The following is a 20,226-nucleotide window of genomic DNA, read 5'->3' on the forward strand; positions in this document are numbered from 1 at the left end:
GAGAAACATTGAATTTTAATCATCATCATCATAATAATAACTCATTTTTTTATAAACTTGTTAGGTGCTGCAAACTGCTCTGACCTCATTTAATCCTCTTAACAGACCTAGAAGTTAGTTATAACTCTAAGGTTTATGTTGCAAATGAGAAAATTGAAGTGAAATCAAGTAGCTGACCCGGAACATACAATGAATGTGTGGCATCTGCAGGCTCTGTGGATTATCTATCCATAAAGCTGCCTCTTGCATACTCCACTTTTTAATTCACAATTCAAATTGGAATATTAAAGATAATTATTCTTAAATTTTTACTGACTTTATTTTAGAAACTCACAAAATTTCTTTCTGCTTTCATCCGTTGATGACAACCTCCTCATTATTTGCTAATGATCGTCCTCATAAACGTCCTTGGATGCCAGCAAGGATAGAACTTTCCCTGGAAAAGATCACCAAAATGACTCCAGACAAATTCAAATGGTTTAAAACTAAGGAGGGAGAGATTTCTCTGCTCCGATGAAGCCAGGAACAAGGAATGGAGAAAATGATAATTGGGTCTTTTAGCATCGCGTTAAGCAGGGATAAACAAGGGGCTGCCAGGTGAAAGGGCATTCCCAACAGAGCAAACGGTATATGCAACAATGTAGGCAGCTGTAAAGGTGTGATATGTTTGGGGAACAGTGAGGGTGGAGGAGAACAAGTAGGGAAATGAAATTATGAGAAAAGGCTGGGTTCTGCATTATTGTCATTGGTTTAACTCCTTGAGTCATCTGACTTTGCAACCTTTACTCTAAGAGTTGAAGACAGCTAAAAGCACAATAGTCAAATGGTCAGTTATGTCGTTGACAATGGTAACTAAAGTTAATAGTGTTTGGTGGTGGGAGACCCAATGAAGACACTAATACAGAGCTTTGAGCAAGAGATAATGAGTTACCATAGAACGAAGGAGGGGCTCCTGGGTGGCTCAGTTGGTTAAGCATCTGCCTTTGGCTTGGGTCTTGATCCTGGTGTTTCAAGATTAAGCCCCACATCGGGCTCTCTGCTCAGTGGGGAGCCTGCTTCTCACTCTGCCTCTCACCTCTCACCCTACTTGTGCTCGCTCTCTTTCGCTCTCTCTCTCTCTTTCAAATCAATAAATAAAAATCTTTTAGAAAAAAGGTAGAATGAAGGCATCAGATTTAAGAGAGATTTGTTTTTTTAAAGATTTTATTTATTTGACAGAGATCACAAGTAGGCAGAGAGGCAGGCAGAGAGAGAGAGGAAGGGAAGCAGGCTCCCCGCTGAGTGGAGAGCCAGATGCGGGGCTCAATCCCAGGACTCTGAGATCATGACCTGAGCCGAAGGCAGAGGTTTTAACCCACTGAGCCACCCAGGTGCCCCTTTAAGAGAGATTATTAACAAGAAAAGCAGAGTAAGGAGAATCTTGCTCTTAAATGGTCTGTAAGGTCAAATAAGTAGAATTAATTTGTGGAAGAGAGATCTCTCCCAAACAAAGTGATGCACTTTCAAGGAAATAACATGGAAACATGTTAAGCAGCTGGTAACCCAGAGAATTTGCATTAACAAGTCTCGGGCTGCACAAATGCTTTCCTGGAAAACTATTCCCTTCCCATTCAGACTTCTTACTACTTCTTAGTGAAGTGTAAGGCCAAGTGGTAGATTCTGAACGGTGCCCCTACCTTTCTAGTCCAGGCCACCTGGTCTTTTTCCTTCTAAACATGCCCCTTGGGAAAGATGTGTCAGCATTAATGGAGACTCAACCAAATATATTTGAGAAATGACGAGCCAGCTAAGAAATGTCAGGAAGAGATCCATCTGAGACACTGAGAGAATGATTGTTGAATGGATGCATGAATCACATTCTGAATTCACTTTAATAACTTTTTACTTAAGTGTGGAAAATAATTTTCTACTTCATCTTTTACTGAAGTAGCTAATGGGTCACTCTCAAAAAAATACCCCAGCAAAATTTCAAATGGACTTTTACCTCTCTCTACACATCATATAATTGATTTTTTACAACTTTATTGTTTAAATCTTTAAAATGGGCAGAGTCAAACGTATTTAACCTTACTGGTTTCTTTTCCCAAAAGTCGTCTTCAAACTATGTTTTAAGGGTCCTTCTCTATACTTAAGCTTATTTATGATGAAGCAATGTATTTTAGCACTGATATACAGGTTTTATAATCCTATCCCTGACAATTTAGAAGGAAAACAGTTTTTTTCTACTACATTCTAACAATTTTCAGAGTTGTGCCTAAAATCGTAATTAATAATAATACCTGCTATTTAAGGAGTGGTCTTTAGGTGCCAGAGTATTATTTCTTGAAAGTATTACTTCAAGTAGAAAACTATACTAAATAAATATTCTTTACCCATTTCTCAGATGGGCAAAAAGAGGGTCAAACTGGTGAAGTGGTTCAACCAGGACCTCATAGTTCCCCAGTTAGACTGCAAGTCTTCAACTTTGGTCCATTAGTCAGCAAAAACTATGTGCTTAGTGCAATATCAATATGAGTCCAGATTTTACTTCTGTTCTTTTTATTTCATTTAAATGTTAACATGAGCCCATAGCTGATATGTTCCTCTCTGCAACTAGTCCTAAGAATCTCTCTCTTTACTTGTCCCTGCCCCCGAATACCACTTATCTTCTATATTTATGAATTATGAATATGTGTCATGAATGGTAACATACTTTCCAACATGCAAAGAAAAGATATTGTTCACCCAGATTTGTGGAATATTAATTTATGAAACTATTTAAGATTTGATTTATTTATTTGAGAGAGAGAGAGAGTGCGGGAGCAGGCACGGAGGTGGGGGGAAGAACAAAGGGAGAGGGATAAGCAGACTCTGTGCTGAGCTCTATCTATATCTCACTACCCTGAGATCATGACCTCAGCAGAGAACAAGAGCCCCACGCTCAACTGACTGAGCCACCGCAGCACCCTGAAAATTATTTTTAAAGTGTTACTTAGCGGGCGCCTGGGTGGCTCAGTGGTTTGGGCCGCTGCCTTCGGCTCAGGTCATGATCTCAGGGTCCTGGGATCGAGTCCCGCATCGGGCTCTCTGCTCGGCAGGGAGCCTGCTTCCCTCTCACTCTCTCTTCCTGTCTCTCTGCCTACTTGTGATCTCTCTCTGTCAAATAAATAAATAAAATATTTAAAAAAAAAAAAAAAAAAAAAAAAAAAAAAAAAAAAAAAAAAAGTGTTACTTAGCGGTGCCACGGGTCAGTGGTTAAGCATCTGCCTTTGGCTCAGGTCATGATCCAGGGTCCTGGGATCGAGTCCCATGTCAGGCTCCCTGCTTAGGGGAAGCCTGCTTCTCCCTCTCCCACTCCCCCTGTTTGTGTTCCCTCTCTCATTCTCTCTCTCTCTGTCAAATAAATAAACAAAATCTTAAAAAAAAAATTAAAGTGTTCCTTAGATTCAGGATATATATATATATATAATGTTATCACATATTTGAGAGACAACACTTTATGAAATGGTAAAAATTCTTACTGACAAAGTAGTTTTTATAAAACCAAATATAAAAGTTTTTATACTTGATGAATGCAGATAGCCAATAATAAAAATGTTCATCTTCTCTGTTGCAACCCTCGCCTACCAAAAAAAAAAAAAGGAGGAAGGACTTTTGGTCCCAATCACCAGGATAACTGACCCAGAGCTATTTCACATTGTGACACAGAACTTGCGTTTTACAATGAAATTTTGTCATCCTATTGCAATGAAAGAATTGATATTTGTAATGTTCTTACCCATTCTTTTTTTTATGTGAACATTTTAGGTGTATCAATACATGCATGAAACGATCACTGTTAATGGCTGTCCTGAATTCCGTGCCAGGGCCACAGCAAAGGTAAGGCTTGAGTAACTTTGAAAATATACTTGACCCCAGTGATCTAGTAATTGATTGTGCGCGTGTGTGTTTCAGGTATTCTCGTGTGTACACTGTAAGAGAATTTAGACATCAGTGGCAGCCCAGAGTCTAGAACCAGTACTACTTCCCAGGTAAAAATTCTAATGGAAAATTGAACGTTTCTGCTGCTTCTGTAGCTTAAGAAAGGAGAATGATTTCATTAAACTCACTAAACGTCCATTTGGCACAAGCAAATCTACTGGATCATTGTATGAGATGCACGTGGTTTTCTGACACGTGTCTCTGATCCAAAAGAACTTGTTCCCGATTCAGTGCATGAAGATTTATTTACACAAGTCGGAAGATTTGACTTGAGTCAGACTTGAAGGGAACTCCCCTGAGACCCACTGACCTAGGATTCTTCCTTGTCTTCAGCGGAGCGGTGGGTAGTTTGCTGAAAGAATGTGAGCTTGACCTAATGGGAAAGCCCGTCACCTTTTGTGGTACTGACCACATTTGTTCCTTGAAGACTCAAATCCAGAGACTGCAGAGAAATCTATGGAACTCTTACCCTAACAGAAATCTTATAGCAATGGGATCATGAAATTATCTGGAAAACAGACCATTAGGAAACAACAGTTTTAAAACTAAGATCACTGATGTAGTTCTTATTTTACGAACACAGAAGTGTTATAATAGACGCACAACAACTTGCTTTTTAAAAGCTCTTCTCTTTCTAATAATGTACAAGAAACAAGAACTCGTGAAAATAATCAGCATTTTCCATTTAATTCTTTTGTGTTGTATCACCTTGTTTGGTTTCTCTCCTGATTTTTTTAGTTGTCATTCTGTAACTGAACACTGTAGATTTGTAAGTTGTTTTGTTTTGTTTTGTTTTGAACCCAGACAAAAAGAGAGTGTTATTATCATTATATCCTGCTTTGCTTGTACTGAAGTGGAACACACACAGAAAAATGATCCCTACATGGTTTAATTAAGGGGAAAGTGAATTATGTAGTGTTTTACCATTCTCATTTCTTACTCATGTAGAACAGCAGGATAGCAGCATACTGTTGCAATAGCACAATATTTTCTGGTTGTTTCTGGGCTGTCTGCATTGCATCCATGTCAGCCATTAAAATCTATGCATGACGATGAGGTTTGCATGAGCAAATGCATGTAGCTAAAAACAAGCCATTATTTCCATATCATTCACTAAATTTCACTAAATGCAGACAGTAGCATAATGCTCAATGGATGTGACAATGCTGTGTGTGGAGACGAACGTACAGTGGTTGGTAATCAGTATTTTCCGAGTGTGGAGTAAATCACTTTATGGTAGGCCTCTAATCAACTATGGTTAAGGCAGGTGAATGCAAGTGGAAAAGAAGAAGCGGGAGAGAATCTTTTCTTGGTAGAAACTACTTCAGGGCTGTTCTTTTCTTTCCATGAGGGGTGGGAACTAATGGTAAGTTGTGTTCAACTAATTTTTAAAAATTAATAGATGAATCTTAAAACTATGTCCATATTAAATGAAATTTTGGACGTGTTGGTATAAAACCATAGGCTGCTCATTTTTGCCCACCACCCCATAGAAGGTGAAATAGTAAATGTAAAATGTAGGGGGAAACATCCTTACCAGATAAGAAGATGTCTCATAATAATGCCAAACATTGATGTGAAATACTAATAATCTGTTTGAATCTATTGTTTTAGCTTTTATTTTCCTTTAAGTATCCTCAATCAAAAAAGAAATAAAGAAAGAAACCCCAAAAACATAAACAAAAAAACCCCAAAAACTAAATTTGCAAAGCCAGTGGTCAGGCCAGAGTGAGATTATATACGTATCCTCCAGAGTTTATATGTATAAGTGCTTCTAAGTACATATTATTGTATATGAGTAAATATTCATGAGCATTTCTGTGCAAGCACTGGGCAAGACTGTGAGTCACACAAAGAAGCAGATTACGTAATCTCTGCCCTTCCGGTGTTCACGGTCAACACGTACACGGAATCGGCGCATGCCTACGGTGCAGAGGTAGTCTATGGACCAAACCTATTTTGGAGTGCAGGAAAAGGAGGAATTTCAGGTGCCTCTGGTACCTGGAAAAGAGTTTGATGAAAAGGGGAAATTTGTACCATAATGGATAAATTCTAGAAAGTCGGAAATAGCCAGTTAGGGCTTTGCCAAAGAAAGGACTCATAGATGACATTTAAGTGAAGCAAGCTCCCTCCCCACCGTGTTCTTTTTTTCCACAGGAGAATGCTATAAAAGTAAGAGGAGTTGCCCGACCCTACCCACTGCAAAGCGTACGAAGAGCCTTATTTCCCTCGTTTTATTACCAAATGACCATCTTTTCTTTCAGGCAACAGTTGCAGCTTTTGCAGCTAGTGAAGGCCACTCCCACCCTCGGGTAGTCGAACTGCCAAAGACTGATGAAGGCCTTGGTTTTAACGTGATGGGAGGAAAGGAGCAAAATTCCCCCATTTATATCTCTCGCATCATTCCTGGAGGGGTGGCGGAAAGACACGGAGGCCTCAAAAGGGGAGACCAGCTGCTATCAGTGAACGGAGTGGTATGTTCATAAAATAACCAGAGGTTTTCTCCCCTGAGCACATTTCTCCCCCCTGCTGTTACTGAAGTCAATGTTGAAAACCTAGAAGAAATCAGAATTTTGCGTCCAAACGGCTTCCTCAGCGTATGATGGACGGCAAACCTACAAAAGCAGTCATTTTGTATAGTTTTCAGGTCTCGTTTCGTTGGTTTGGGTATGATTAGTATGAACTAGTTAGAAAACCATCCCAAGAAGTCATCCCAAGTAGTAGAAATTTCCCCGATATGACACTCTAATGGATTTAATATTTAGAAGAACATAATAATCTCAAGGCACTTTTTATTCAAATTACTATAGAGAAATATATGCATTTAAGAAATAAAGATAAAACTCCTCACCCTGTATTTATTTTAATTAAAGAAGAAGGATAATTTTAATGGAAAAAGATAACGCACAGCTAATTCCTTAATGTACAGCTCTAATAAAAATATATTAGCCTCTTCCCCCAAAAAGCTTGATTATGTTATATATTCATCCTGTATATTTTCATTTTGGCATGAAGTTAAGGCAGATTAAAATATATAACATTTTAAAGTAGAAGTATGAACATATTTTTTTTTCATACCCTTGCATTCTTTGAATGCCATTACCTCCGTATGTAATAAGGACTTGCTTAAGAAGTAGCTTTATCTGAATCATTTTCTCCCCCTAACTTCTACTTACATCAAAAATAACTGAAAAGCATAAATTTCAGAAGTTTAAATAGGAACAGATCAGTGTTCACCTGTGTCTTATTCTCCTAACAGCTTTTTCCTGAGAACTTAAGATTTTAATTAACTAGATCTGGGTTATTTGTGGCCATGTTGATCTCTGCTTAGAACACAACATCTAAAATAAAACATATCTGGAATGTGATATTGGTAACGAGGGGGTAAATTCTTGTGTATTTATATCTTGTATTTTGTTTGTTTCTTTTTTTATTTTTTTGGCCTAATTAGTAGTTTTACAGAACCCCAGATTACTCATTCAACTCTGCTGACCTCCGATGGACATCAAAATCATCAATCCATGAATATTCTATGTCCTTTCAGCATTCCAGTTCTAAAATTACCATTTCATTTACTTTTTTCTATGTAACAATGCTTTGAGATGAGCTTTCTTGTTGACCTTTAGGTAACTATGACTTTTTCAAAGCATAGTTCTACTGATCATTTCAGAGTCCAACTTTCTAGTTGAGCTAGGTCATTCAAGTATGTCACAAAGTAATCTGTACCTCAGTGTATGAATTTACTATAGTTCATCTGAATATATAGGGAAGATCAAAAGACAGTATAGATTTTTTAAAAAATGACAAGTACAGAAAAGAACCAAAAATACATTAATAGAAATTGTGATTATATATAGCAACAATAAATGTCAATGTCAATGAATAATAAATGTTAACGGGTGGTTGGTTGACATTTAACTATCTGTCAGGGGAGCTAAAGAGCCTTTGTTTAACCCATGTATTTGCAAGGAAACAGCTGTAGGCATTTCATAATCTCTCATCTATTCCTTGCAATGACCATGTGACTTTACCTGGGAGGCTGCAGGGGGTATTGGAGAGTGGAATCAGACGCATCAGGCTCTATCACTCGAAATTCATATGATTATAAGGTAACATCCCCTACACTTGAATTCCCTAGCCACAATAAGGGGAGTTGTAAGGAAGGGCCCTGATGAAGATTAAAATGAGGCAGACTGTCTTTTAAGAACTGTCCTGTGATAATTTGGTGAAACACCCTTTGATAAGTAAGGGTGTTTACTGAAGAAGTTTGAAGAGGATTAGCGGTAGCCCCATGATAGTTAATGCTAGCCTTGCTAAAAGTATGTCTTAAGGCAAGTTCTACTACACATGCAGGCGTATTTTATTTTATTTTTTAAAAGATTCTATTTATTTATTTGAAAGAGAGAGAGATAATGAGCAGGAGGGAGGAACAGAGGGAGAAAGAGAACAGACTCCCTACTGAGCAGGGAGACTGACTCAGGACTGATCCCAAGACCCTGAGATCAGGACCTGTGCAGAAGGCAGTCGCTTTCCAGGCACCCCTACGTGTAGGCCTATTTTAGCAAACATGTTAGCAAAAAGGCACTCATTCAGTCTCTTTCAGAAGTTGATGAAATTCTAGTTCTCTGTCCATTCAGATGTTTCTTTCAGTCATTACCTGGGAAAAGGTTCACTTGAGGCAGATGAAACAACATTCCAGGGCCAGGATTTTGTTACCCTTATATTCAGTCTCAGACAATGAGAAATCCTATTAAACTGGCAGTTGGAAATGAGGTTTAGTGATCAGATTTAGGCCACTAATCCTATAGTATGGGCTATGAGCCTCCTCAAGATTTTTGCACCCTGTTCATGCAAAGATGGCGAGTGTCTCCAAAAGTCTTTAATATTCCATGTATATTTAAAACTCTTAATCTTACAATGAAGTTCCATTTGTCATGGTAGTTAACAAGTCACTAGTTTCACCAATTTTGAATCCATTTCTGATATACTTTTGCTAGTAAGCAAAGCATCATTTTTTTCAGTGAAAAAATAAGTATAATTAAAGCTTTTACAGTGGCCAAGCTCTTGGACTGGTTTAAGCTTCTCAAATTAGGGTTTCAAGTATTGCACATCCATATATTTAAACTACATGTTATAAGCTACATATTTTAAAGTTTTTTAAAAGTAAGTTGTATACATTTTAAGAGTGCCTAATATTGACTAGATGTTCATCAAGCGGTAGTTTTCATTCTGTAGATGAGAAACTTCTTGAGTTTCTCCTAGCCGTGCAAAGAGTAGTTAATCCCAGGCAAGAACTCTGGGCTTCTAACACCTAATCCAGAAGACTTCAGTATAAATCTCAGTCAGATAGAAGTACTTAATTAGAAAAAATAATAATAACCCTATAATGGAAGAGCTAGAAAAGAAGAAAGATTAGCAAATGATCAAGTTGTTTCTCTTAACACCTTAAAGTACCATTTGAGGAAATTACTATGAAGATTTTGAGAACATGTCATTATACACTGAGAAAAAAAATTAAAATAAAGTGATCTGAAGGGCTGAAGCAAACCTAAACTACTTTAGTACGAGTGCTCTGGGGAACATTTCCTAAAGTCCTACTTAAAAGGTGAAGAAATTATTCCATGGGTCTTTAAACATCTGAAAAGATATATGAAAGGATGTCTTGATTATGTATGTTTGTTTTTGTTCCCTGCCTCCTTTTAGAAAGGATATGTCACAATGTCTGACCAAAAAAAAGAAAAAATATGTATATATAGAACTATTAACATGGTGCGTTAGGTAATAAAGTGGAAAGATGGAAAGAGGGAAAAATAAATAAGTAGATATAAAGAAAAGATACATCAACGGAGCAGGTGATTTTCAGTTTCTCTCTTAAGTGTCTTGGAAGACAAAACAGAAGGAAGCTCACACCAGCTCAGCTATCATTGGAGGAAATTTCCCATGGGATTCTTACAAATGGGACATTGAATCACCTAATATGATTTTCTAGAAAATACAGAGGCCTTTTGTGTAGGGCTACTTCTTATGTCAACCTTCAGTAAAAACAGAGCTGAATGCTCAATTAAAATCTAACATTAACAGAGGGTCAAATGTTACAGTTCGAGTTTATAGCTTTGTATTGATCTTCTTTTCACCCTTCTCTGCCCAAGTATGTCATCGGCAATTTTGAGAAAGGACTAAAGCGTGTAAGCCTTTTTTTTTTTTTTTAATGGTGCAACCATTGTGGAGGCGGCAAAGACAATAAATAAATTTAGTGATAAAGCCCAGATAGTAAAAGTAAAAATCTCGGTAGAATGGTAGAATAGGCCTAATTTAATAAGAATCTACATGAAGTCTTGTTCCTTTGCCCACAAACTAGCTACCTCTCTGCAAAATCAGGGAGGAATGACTAAACATCAGAACCAGAGAGGGAAAAAAAAAAAAAGTTTGGGGATTTCAGTTGATTTCAAGAGCAATATGAGGGAAGTTGGGAAAAAAAACAAAACACAAAAACATGTTAATGTGAGTGTCAGGGCATTAATACAAATATAGTGTACAGACATGGGAGGAAACTGGTCCAGCTCTAGAATGTGCTGTTCAGGTCACACCCCATTGTGCTCCAGTCCTGGTTCCATACCTGCGGAGAACAATTAAGTCCATCCAGACATGAGCAGTCTTGTATCCAATGAACATGTTAAAGAAGGAAGGGAGTTGTTTAGGATGGAGAGGATAAGATTTAGGGGAATGATGGCTGTCTTCAGTCATCCTGCATTGTGTGAGGTGCCTGATGGCAGCACCAAGGCCCTTGGGTAGGAGTCATAAGGAAGGTATTTCAAGCTTATCATACTAAAGAGCTTTTAAACACATAGAGCTCTCTAAATCGGGAAAGACTGAATCCTGAAGCAGTATGTGCCCATCATTTGAAATTTTAATCAGAGAACAGAAGAACCGCCTTGAAGAAGTATTTTCGAGAATGTGTAGAGAGCTGGAATCGTTGGCCCCAAGTTCCCTTCTAACTCTGTAACTGTGATTCTGTGTCCTTAGATGGAATTTCCCTGAGACCACTATACACACCCCCACACACCCCTTTTTATACAGGTAAGTAGGTTCCAACTACTCTCTGTGCACATTACTAATGCAAGATTTTTCCTGAACAGAACGATTAGGAAGCTACTACAATATGATACTTTCTGTTTATTTAGAACTTTACAATTTACGAATGGCTTTTACATGATATTCCCCCAGTTGTTCCTCAGAATAGTCCAGCATGAAATGGGTAGCTAGGCCAGAGTTTGTTCCCCGTCCTACCATGCGCGCGCACGCACGCGCGCGCGCACACACACACACACACACACACACAGAAATGGATACACAGAAGCCCACACTGAAATACACATACAGGAACTGAATTCTGGTCTTTATTGTGATCATAACTGATGCTTTCCAAATGTTAACTATTAGTTATTTAAAAAGTCAATCCCAGTGAAATCTGAATAAGTTCCAGGGGTTTTGCCAACATCAATTTTCTATTTTTAATATTAAACAATACTTTTACAAGATGTTAATATTGGGAGAAGCTGAGTAAAGGGTACGTGGGGCTTCCCTCTCTATTTCTTTTCAGCTTTCTATGACTCTATGATTATTTTCTAGTCATCCTTTTTAAACAGAGAAAGTTCAAAAGAATCAGCTTGAAATATGATACCCTACTGGTACTGATGGAAGAGAGGGCAGGTGGGAAGCAGACGGCAGAAGACAGAAAGATAAAAGCACTAGAACTTTAAAAATATGTCCTAGTGGGAAGAGGCCTTCATTAGCCTCTGAAATCCATGCGTGTTTTTAGAGCATCATTGGTGGGAAAATTGCAGTTAAATTTGCCCAGCTCTGTAGTTAATCCTAAATAAAGCTGTTGATACAGTGTATGCACAGTGCTAATTGATTTTTAAGCATAACAGATGAATGAGCAAAAGTTTAGGGATGGAACAGAATAAATTGTTTTCCTGGAATTTGGCTTTTTTCCCATTTTACAAATACCTATGCCAAGTTAAGGGTGAGCACTCACAGTCTAAATTGCTTCTGCAGAAATGCTGTCAGGTGTGGAATGAGGGCGCAACAAAAATTGGAATATTCCTTAGATTTGAGCTCTGAGGAGCTACAGGATCCCAGAAGGGAAATCTGTGTGAACATCTTACTTACCTGTTACCTGAACAAAGAGAAAACACAAATAAAATAATTTTTTAAAGTTACTGTGAAATGTATTAAAATTCCTATGAAAATTTAAGCTTCACATCAGAATGTGTGCCCAATGACAGCAGTCATTTTTTTATTAATTATTTTTATTAACATATGATGTATTATTGGCCCCAGGGGTACAGGCTTGTGAATCGTCAGGCTTACACACTTCACAGCACTCACGATAGCATATTTTTGTTCACTGCCTTACCTTTGGCCTTGAACAGTCTCTGTATGTAGACAAGGCTCCATATCGAATCGTTGAACACCAGACACCATTGTAAGCACTCTCCATAATGAATTTGTTATTTCCCCATAATGATCTTTTTTGGTAGGTGCTATTATTAGTACTCTCATTTTACAAATGGGGAAACTGAGGAAGAGAGCAATCAAGAAACTTCCCCAAGGGGCGCCTGGGTGGCTCAGTGGATTAAGCCGCTGCCTTCGGCTCAGGTCATGATCTCAGGGTCGTGGGATTGAGCCCCGCATCGGGCTCTCTGCTCCGCATGGAGCCTGCTTCCTCCTCTCTCTCTGCCTGCCTCTCTGCCTACTTGTGATCTCTCTCTCTGTCAAATAAATAAATAAAATCTTTAAAAAAAAAAAAAAAAAGAAACTTCCCCAAGGTCATACAGCTACTGAGTGATAGAGTTGGAAATTCTAACTCAGGCAGTCTGGACTTATTCATTCATAAAGGTAAATATATACCTCAGCCATTAATAAATTCATATTTTTATTCATCTGTAGGAAAAAATCAAGGTATCTTAACCTTTATGGGTTTACATAAGGGCATTATTGGTGGGAAAAGGGTCTGTCCTTTTTCTCAGACTCTCACGAGGGGCTTTGACCTTTTAAAAGTTAAGAACCATTCCTAAAAATAGTAATGTTTTGGAAAAGGATGGGTTTACTTGAATTCAGGTGACTCAGAATATGGAAGGGGCCTGAAGAGCTTGGTTTGAATGTATTTGAGCTGTTCCCAATCTGCCTAACCCCTCACTTCACTCTGTGCCAGACGCAGAAATCTCAGAGGCCACAGCGTGCCTGGAACCACCAGTTACAGCCCTGACTGACTCACAACCACCGTCCACGTTGCTTGCCTGTTAGAGGGGAGCAGGCATAGACCTCAGCGGGGGAAGGCAGAGAGGCAGAGCCTCCGTCTTCACTTTCCCTAGAGGCCTGCTGTGAGAATCCCCAGCTCTGTTCTAGACCATGGGGCCTCGAGGAAAGCTATTCCCCTCACTTCTTCTTTCTGCCTAGGAGTCCTTTCCAGATTCCTCACCTTTCTTGGCAACTGAGTGGCAGATTGTTTCAGTTATAATTAAATAGGAGTGCAAGCTGGAACTTCATTTAAGTACTGAAAAGTTTTGTTCTCTGGGTGTCTTCACGAGACACTCCACTCACAACTGTGAAGGAGCCACGAGAAATACAACTGTGTCATTTTATTATCCCAGTCACCTTGGGAGGGACACACGCAAGGCACCAGGCACCATATCCTCCAGTACGTGGCAACGCTAAGCAGGGGGTGGTCAGGTCCCCTTCATCCTGAGGTGGCTGGTGAGGTCAGCCACACCAACAGAACAGGTGACAAGAGCTCACAGGCTACAGCTGCTGCCTTCCTGCCCTGTGGTTTCAGCCTGCTGCAGCTGGCCCTGTGAGTATTGGTTCTTAGACATGAACAGCTCAACTTGAGCTTCGAGCATCCACTGAGATTGTTCTGGTAAAACTGACTGAAAATGGCTCAGTGCCAGGACACACTCATATTTCTCCAGCAATAAAGGACAAATCTCTAGATGCTCAAAAGCACTCCCACACATGGGGTCAGACTGACCTAAATCTCTGCTTAGCTTGCTGACAATGGGTTTTTGATGGTTCAATGTAGTTGCTAGTGCAGTCTTTCTCAGAGTTATTTTTACCATTTGTTGTTTGTGTTTTCCTTGTTTTGTGCTGCTATTTTAGCAATTTTTTTTCATTCATTCAACAATTATTTGTAGAGCAATTATTATATGACAGCTGCTGAGCTAAGCCCTGGGTACAGATGGTGAACAAAATAAGAAAGGTTGTAAGTCTCATGGAACTTTCTGCCTGGTAGAGAGTAAGAAAGTGATGCTGATAGTGATAATGAGAATATACACATAAATCTATATGGTACTGGTGATGTATCTGTCACTTCTCCCAACCTGAAGGAAATCACCCTGATGACTGAGTTCAGTTCTACACTGGCCAGAATAATGAGATTTTCACTCCAGATAGCAATACAGGAGCAGTCCTATGGCTGCTCCAACAAATTAGTGCAAACTTGATGGCTTAAACAATAGAAAAGTGTTCTGAGGCCAGAAGTCTGACACCAGTTGAATGACCCAAAACCAAGGGGTGAGTAGGGCTCTGCCCCTTCCTGAGTCTCTAGAGGACAATCCTGTTCTCTTTCCTCTAGCTCTAGTGGCTGCAGACATTCCTTGACCTGTGGCTACCTTGCTCAAATCTCGGCCTCCATGGTCACATTACCTTTCTCTCTTCTGGGTCAAACCTTCCTCCACTACCCTCTTACAAAGACACTTGTGGTTGCACTTAGGGCCCACCTGGACTGTGCAGGATAATCTCCTCATCTTGATTCTTAATCCAATCACATCAGCAAAGCCCCTTTTTCCATGTAAGGCCACTTTTGTAAATTCCAGGGAATAAGACCAGCCTTCTACAGCCTTCTGCTGTAGGCTGTGTGGGCTTACGGGTGTCCAAGACCATGGAGTAGGACAGTCTCACAGGCTGGGGGCAGGTTGGTTTTCCACTCTTAGGCAAGCATGTGCTGAATCTTGTCCATCTTCCTCCCAATTCTCCCCTCCCACTTTGAGAACTTTTCTCCTTTCACTTTTTGTCTATACAGTGGGTGAAGCCCTCCCTTCGGCCTCCTCTTTGCCTTTCCCCCAGGCCCAATTCTATCTCATCTTTGGATGATGAAAGACAATGCTGCCATTTCTTTATGCGGAGCAGCCAAAGGTTTTCAGCTATTTTTGAGTCCTTTTTTGTCACCTGGGTGTGGTTTGAAGGAAGCCAAGGGTATGGGGGCGGGGTGACAGAAAAAACACAAATTTATACTTCCGGATATAAAACTGCCTCATAATTAAGCCCTGTGACAGGTGCCAGAAAGGGAAAAGGAGAAGAAAATACGGTGCTGTGTAAAAGAGTATGAGAAGCTACTTTTTTTTAAAGATTTTTAAAATTATTTATTTATTTGACACTAGCAGATCACAAGCAGGCAGAGAGGCAGGCAGAGAGAGAGAGAGGGGGAAGCAGGCTCCCTGCTGAGCAGAGAGCCTGATGTGGAGCTGGATCCCAGGACCCTGGGATCATGACCTGAACCGAAGGCAGAGGCTTTAACCCACTGAGCCACCCAGGTGCCCCGAGAAGCTACTTTAAATAGCTGTTAGGGATAGTCTGTCTGAGACAGAGGGCAAGGAAGAGTCCATTGTCCTCAGAGGAGAGAGTTTGTGTGGGGGCACCCAGGGTAAGGAAGTCCGTGACTTGCCATGTGGGACTGGCCAATATGAGCCGAGTGACTGCATCATGGAGAGTCAGACACGACGAGCTCAAGGGCTGGTTGGGAATGGGGCAGATTCTTACAGGTGCTACCAAAGAGGTTTTATTTCCTTTTAAGTGCAAGAGGAATCTTGATGTCCATCTATTCTGAAATCTGGTGATAGACTAAGGATTTTGATACCTTCTATGGCTATTCATTACGAAACGAAACACGTGATACTTTTTCACTGTTTAAGTATGGTGTTTTTTGGTGTCTTATTTACATTTTCTTTCTATACCCTTATACCACTTGACTAAGATCTGGCACCTGCTAACAACTTCCAAGCCATTTTCTGTTTTTCTATGCTACTTTTAATGGAAATGAGAACACTTTTACTTTATTGCCAATTGATATTTTCAACATCTCAATTAAGACATTGAAATTTGAGTTATTATAGTTTCTGAGGAGTGTAAGGATATTCTAGCCATAATAAGATCATTTTTTAAAAGATTTTACTTATTTATGAGAGAGAGAGCACAAGCAGTGGGGAGGAGTAGAGGCAGAAGCAGACTCCTCACTGAGCAGGGAGCCCAATGAGGTACTCATTTCCAGGACCCTGGGATCATGACCTGAGCTGAAGGCAGACGCTTAACCAACTGAGCCACCAAGTGCCTGATCATTTACTCTTTGAAACTCTGTTTCATCATGTATAATGCAGAAATGACAATACCTTTCTTGTGGGGCAGATGTGATTAACTAAGAGAAAGTATGTGAAAGTATCTACCACTAAGTATCTGCCATTAATTCTTACTAATGATTATTTATATTAACTGTTAATGTAAATAACTTTCCTTTAAGACAGGTAAGGGTCCCCTTCCTATCTTACAATTTTGCCTGTATGTATATTTAATCTTTTTTTTTTAATGTTTATTCGACAGAGAGAGATCACAAGTAGGCAGAGAGGCAGGCAGAGAGAGAGGAAAGCAGGCTGCTCGCTGAGCAGAGAGCCCAATGTGGGGCTCGATCCCAGGACCCTGGGATCATGACCCGAGCTGAAGACAGAGGCTTTAACCCACTGAGCCACCCAGGCGCCCCATTGCCTGTATGTATATTTAAACTCTCATTTCAGGCTAAGTCATTTCCTTTGCTCTGCTCTCTGTTTATCTTCAAAAGGCAGTAAAAGTCTCCTGTTGACCATTCTAAGTCCAGAGGCAGTTGGAGCCTATTCATTGGTTGGTATTGACAAGTCATTGGATTTCTTGGTGTTCTTACATCTTCAAAACTGATATAAGAGCACTTGTCTAATCTACCTTGCTTAATAGTATTGAAGGTAAAAGAGAGAATTAATAAATATAGATAGCATTGGCAAAAAGAAGACTGTATCTTTCCACACACACAAAAAAATGCACCATTATTGCCGTATATTATTATCAAAAAGCCTTTTTCCTCAAGCTCCCAGATGGGTCTGTCTGTATTTCCTGTTGCTACAGAGTCTTAATTTGCAAGTGCTGAAAATGGAAGTAATCATCCTTCTTCTGTTGACTGAGAACCATGTGGTTTATCTCAAAGGAATACAGCATTTGTCTTCAAATTCTGTGCTACATTGAGTTCTGGCATCATTTTGGCTTTGAGGAATTCACCAAACTCAATTACTGGTTATTGTTGTAACCATTAGCAGAGAAGCCAATTTCTATTGCCTAAGAGCTATGCTTGATGATTCAGTTGAAGCTTAACTGGCTTGAGAAAGAGCATTCTTTTAGGTTATTAAATGTTGGTCCACAGACTCCTGGCACCAGCCTAAAGCAGAGTTAGGATGTTGTTAATATACCACGATTCCATAGGTATGCCTAATGAAATGCAGACCAAGTTAAGCCAAGTTTGTGGAGTTTTCCACAATGGATTTTGATCTTGTCTTGTTCTTGATTACATTTACAAAGAAAGAAGATGCTGATACAAATGGCAGTCTTATAATAAATCATAAGCTCTGTGTGGTTACTGGGAGGTTCATCCCCCCAAATCTAGATGTTAGTTGCCGAGCCTCAGCTACAGGAAATGGAAGGAAGGAGTCTTGGCAGTCGTGGTGTCAGAACAACACCTCTCTAAGTTAGCCACATTTAATGAAGTTGCAAAGTGTATCATATCAAACCATAGACTTCTACCGAATCATAGCATGTAGCATGCTCCTTTCCAGCATTCTGGAAAGGAGACTGCATCCAAGGCTTGTCTCGGAATGATGGGATCCATGAGAAGGAACCCTGCCATTGACTTTAATTACCATGGGTGACAAAGGCAAAAGGACTGACAGCTCATCGTGAGTTAATCTGTGTCTACAGGCTGGCAGCACTTTGAGAAATCACTTTAAAGGATTCAATCAGACTGCCAAAAAAGAATCATTAACCATGTGCACCTATGCCTGGCAATGGGAAAGGAGCAGTTTAGCAAAACATAGATCATACCGTGAAGGGGCTTGCTTTTATCTAATTATTCTGGAAACATCAAGTTAAGTCTTTCATAAATAGAAATGGCTACATTACCCATAATTGGCCTTAAATTTAGCTTTAGATGATTGGTAGAAATATTGGGTCACTATGTTATGAACAGAAATAGGCTAAGACCTCTCCACTTTTCTGCCTGAATCTAGATGGCACAGTATCTATTTGACCATTCTATTAAAGTCTAGAACTGAAGTCTGCAGGGAACCTGAGATCCTGAGAGCCCTTTGAGTTTTATAATGGGTCTGGAATGAGACTGACTACCAGGCTGGGAGGGGGGACAGTTCCTAACCCTGAAATTCTCTTTATTGTTGTGTCTATGATCTGTCTAAATTTTTAGAAAATTTAAATGATTATTATGTCATTATTCATTTTTAATGTAAGAAGCGACTTTATTTATTATTTATTTATTTTTAAAGATTTTATTTATTTGACAGAGAGAGATCACAAGTAGGCAGAGAGGCAGGCAGAGAGAGAGGAGGAAGCAGACTTCCCGCTGAGCAGAGAACCCGATGCAGGGCTGGATCCCAGGACCCTAAGATCATGACATGAGCCAAAGGCAGAAGCTTAACCCACTGAGCCACCCAGCCACCCCGAGAAGCAACTTTAAATATCACTGGCCAAGCTATAGCAATTGAGACAGAGCTAATTCCCACAGGAACCCACTGCACACACCATTTCACCTGGGTCTTATTTTACTAAATGAAATTGGAAGGAGGGATAGTACAACACACAGATCACACATCATTTTATGGTGTCGATATTTGTAGATGTTAAAAATGCTTCCTCTAGTTGTATTGAATATATTTTGCACATATTTGGAGTGTTCCACAAAGAAGCCCAATCACTTTTAACCTGCTTGACCTCTAATACATTTATTAAGAAAATCATCAAGAAGTTAATTATGTGCAACTTATTAGGCACATTTGATTATTCTGTGAATAAAACAAATCAAATATAGTCATTAACATTCTATCTGATGTACTTTCAATTCTCTATAGAAATGTGGGACCCGAGTCACACTTGAAATTTTAACTGTCTTCTTCGTGTTACTCTCTGGACCTAACCACATCGTCTGCTTTCTCTAATACATTAGCTGCTCAGTTACTCCACCAAAATTTTAGTTTGAGAGAGAAGAATCAGGCTATCCGCTGACAAAAGAGTTAAATTCCCTGTCTCTAGAGCACATATGTAGCCAAATAAGGTTATATAACATTGCCCGGTTATAGTCTTGATAGTCATTCATTTGTCCAAAAAGAAGTATTTTTTAAGCATCTATAGGGTGCCAGGCACTATCAGAAGCAGTCAGGATCCTCTGGTGAGAAAAAAAAAAAACTCTTCATGGAGTTTCTATTCCAGTAGGGAAGATAAGCAATAAATGAAATAAATAAACATCTATAATGTTAGATGGTGGCAAGCGTTAAGGGAAAAGAAAAGAAATCAGTACACTGTAAGGATGGGGAGTGCCACGGTACCGGAAGGAGAGGGTGTGGTGCTGAGTGGTCAGAGGGGCGTCCATGAGGTAATATTTGAGGAGAGGATGAAAGGAGATGAGGGGGTCAGCCCCATGAGAGTGTAGGGAAGAACATGCCATCCCGGGGAAAGAGTCAGTGTAAGGTCCCTAAGACGGAAGAGCAGCTGGCATGTTGGAGAAGCAAGAAAGGGCTGCAGATGAGGTCAGTGGTAGTAGCTTCTTCCCTGTGTTTTTATTTTTAAAATTTTTGTTAATTAAAAACATGCAACTTTTTTAAAATTTGATTTTTTTTTCAGTGTTCCAAGAGTCATTGTTTATGCACCGCACCCCGTGCTTCATGCAATACGTGCCCTCCTTCATACCCACTACCAGGCCCTCCCAATCTCCCACCCCCCCCCCTCCAAAACCCTCAGTTTGTTTCTCAGAGTCCACAGTCTCTCATGGTTTGTCTCCTGCTCTGATTTTCCCCAACTCACCTCTCCTCTCCTTCACCCAAATGTCCTCTGTGTTATGTAACTTTTTAAAAAAATAATCTTCTACTCAATATATATGCCACTACATTAAAATGGCAACTTAAAAGGTGC

The 20,226-nt window shown here is 39.6% G+C and overlaps 1 protein-coding gene across 3 annotated transcripts in view; it reads left to right on the forward strand.

Annotated features, from left to right (window-relative positions):
* Positions 1-20,226, forward strand: part of LIN7A (lin-7 homolog A, crumbs cell polarity complex component) — a 124,596-nt gene that overhangs the window by 80,661 nt on the left and 23,709 nt on the right. For 2 of the 3 annotated variants that reach the window (XM_046010812.1, XM_046010815.1), the window contains exons 3-4: positions 3,787-3,858; positions 6,225-6,434. In XM_046010812.1, coding sequence (XP_045866768.1) covers positions 3,787-3,858; positions 6,225-6,434 — 282 coding nt within the window. The remainder of the gene's footprint in view (positions 1-3,786; positions 3,859-6,224; positions 6,435-20,226) is intronic. The other variant, XM_046010813.1, reaches the window with a different exon arrangement.

Source organism: Meles meles, chromosome 7 (assembly GCF_922984935.1).
Source record: "Meles meles chromosome 7, mMelMel3.1 paternal haplotype, whole genome shotgun sequence".
Taxonomy (NCBI): domain Eukaryota; kingdom Metazoa; phylum Chordata; class Mammalia; order Carnivora; family Mustelidae; genus Meles; species Meles meles.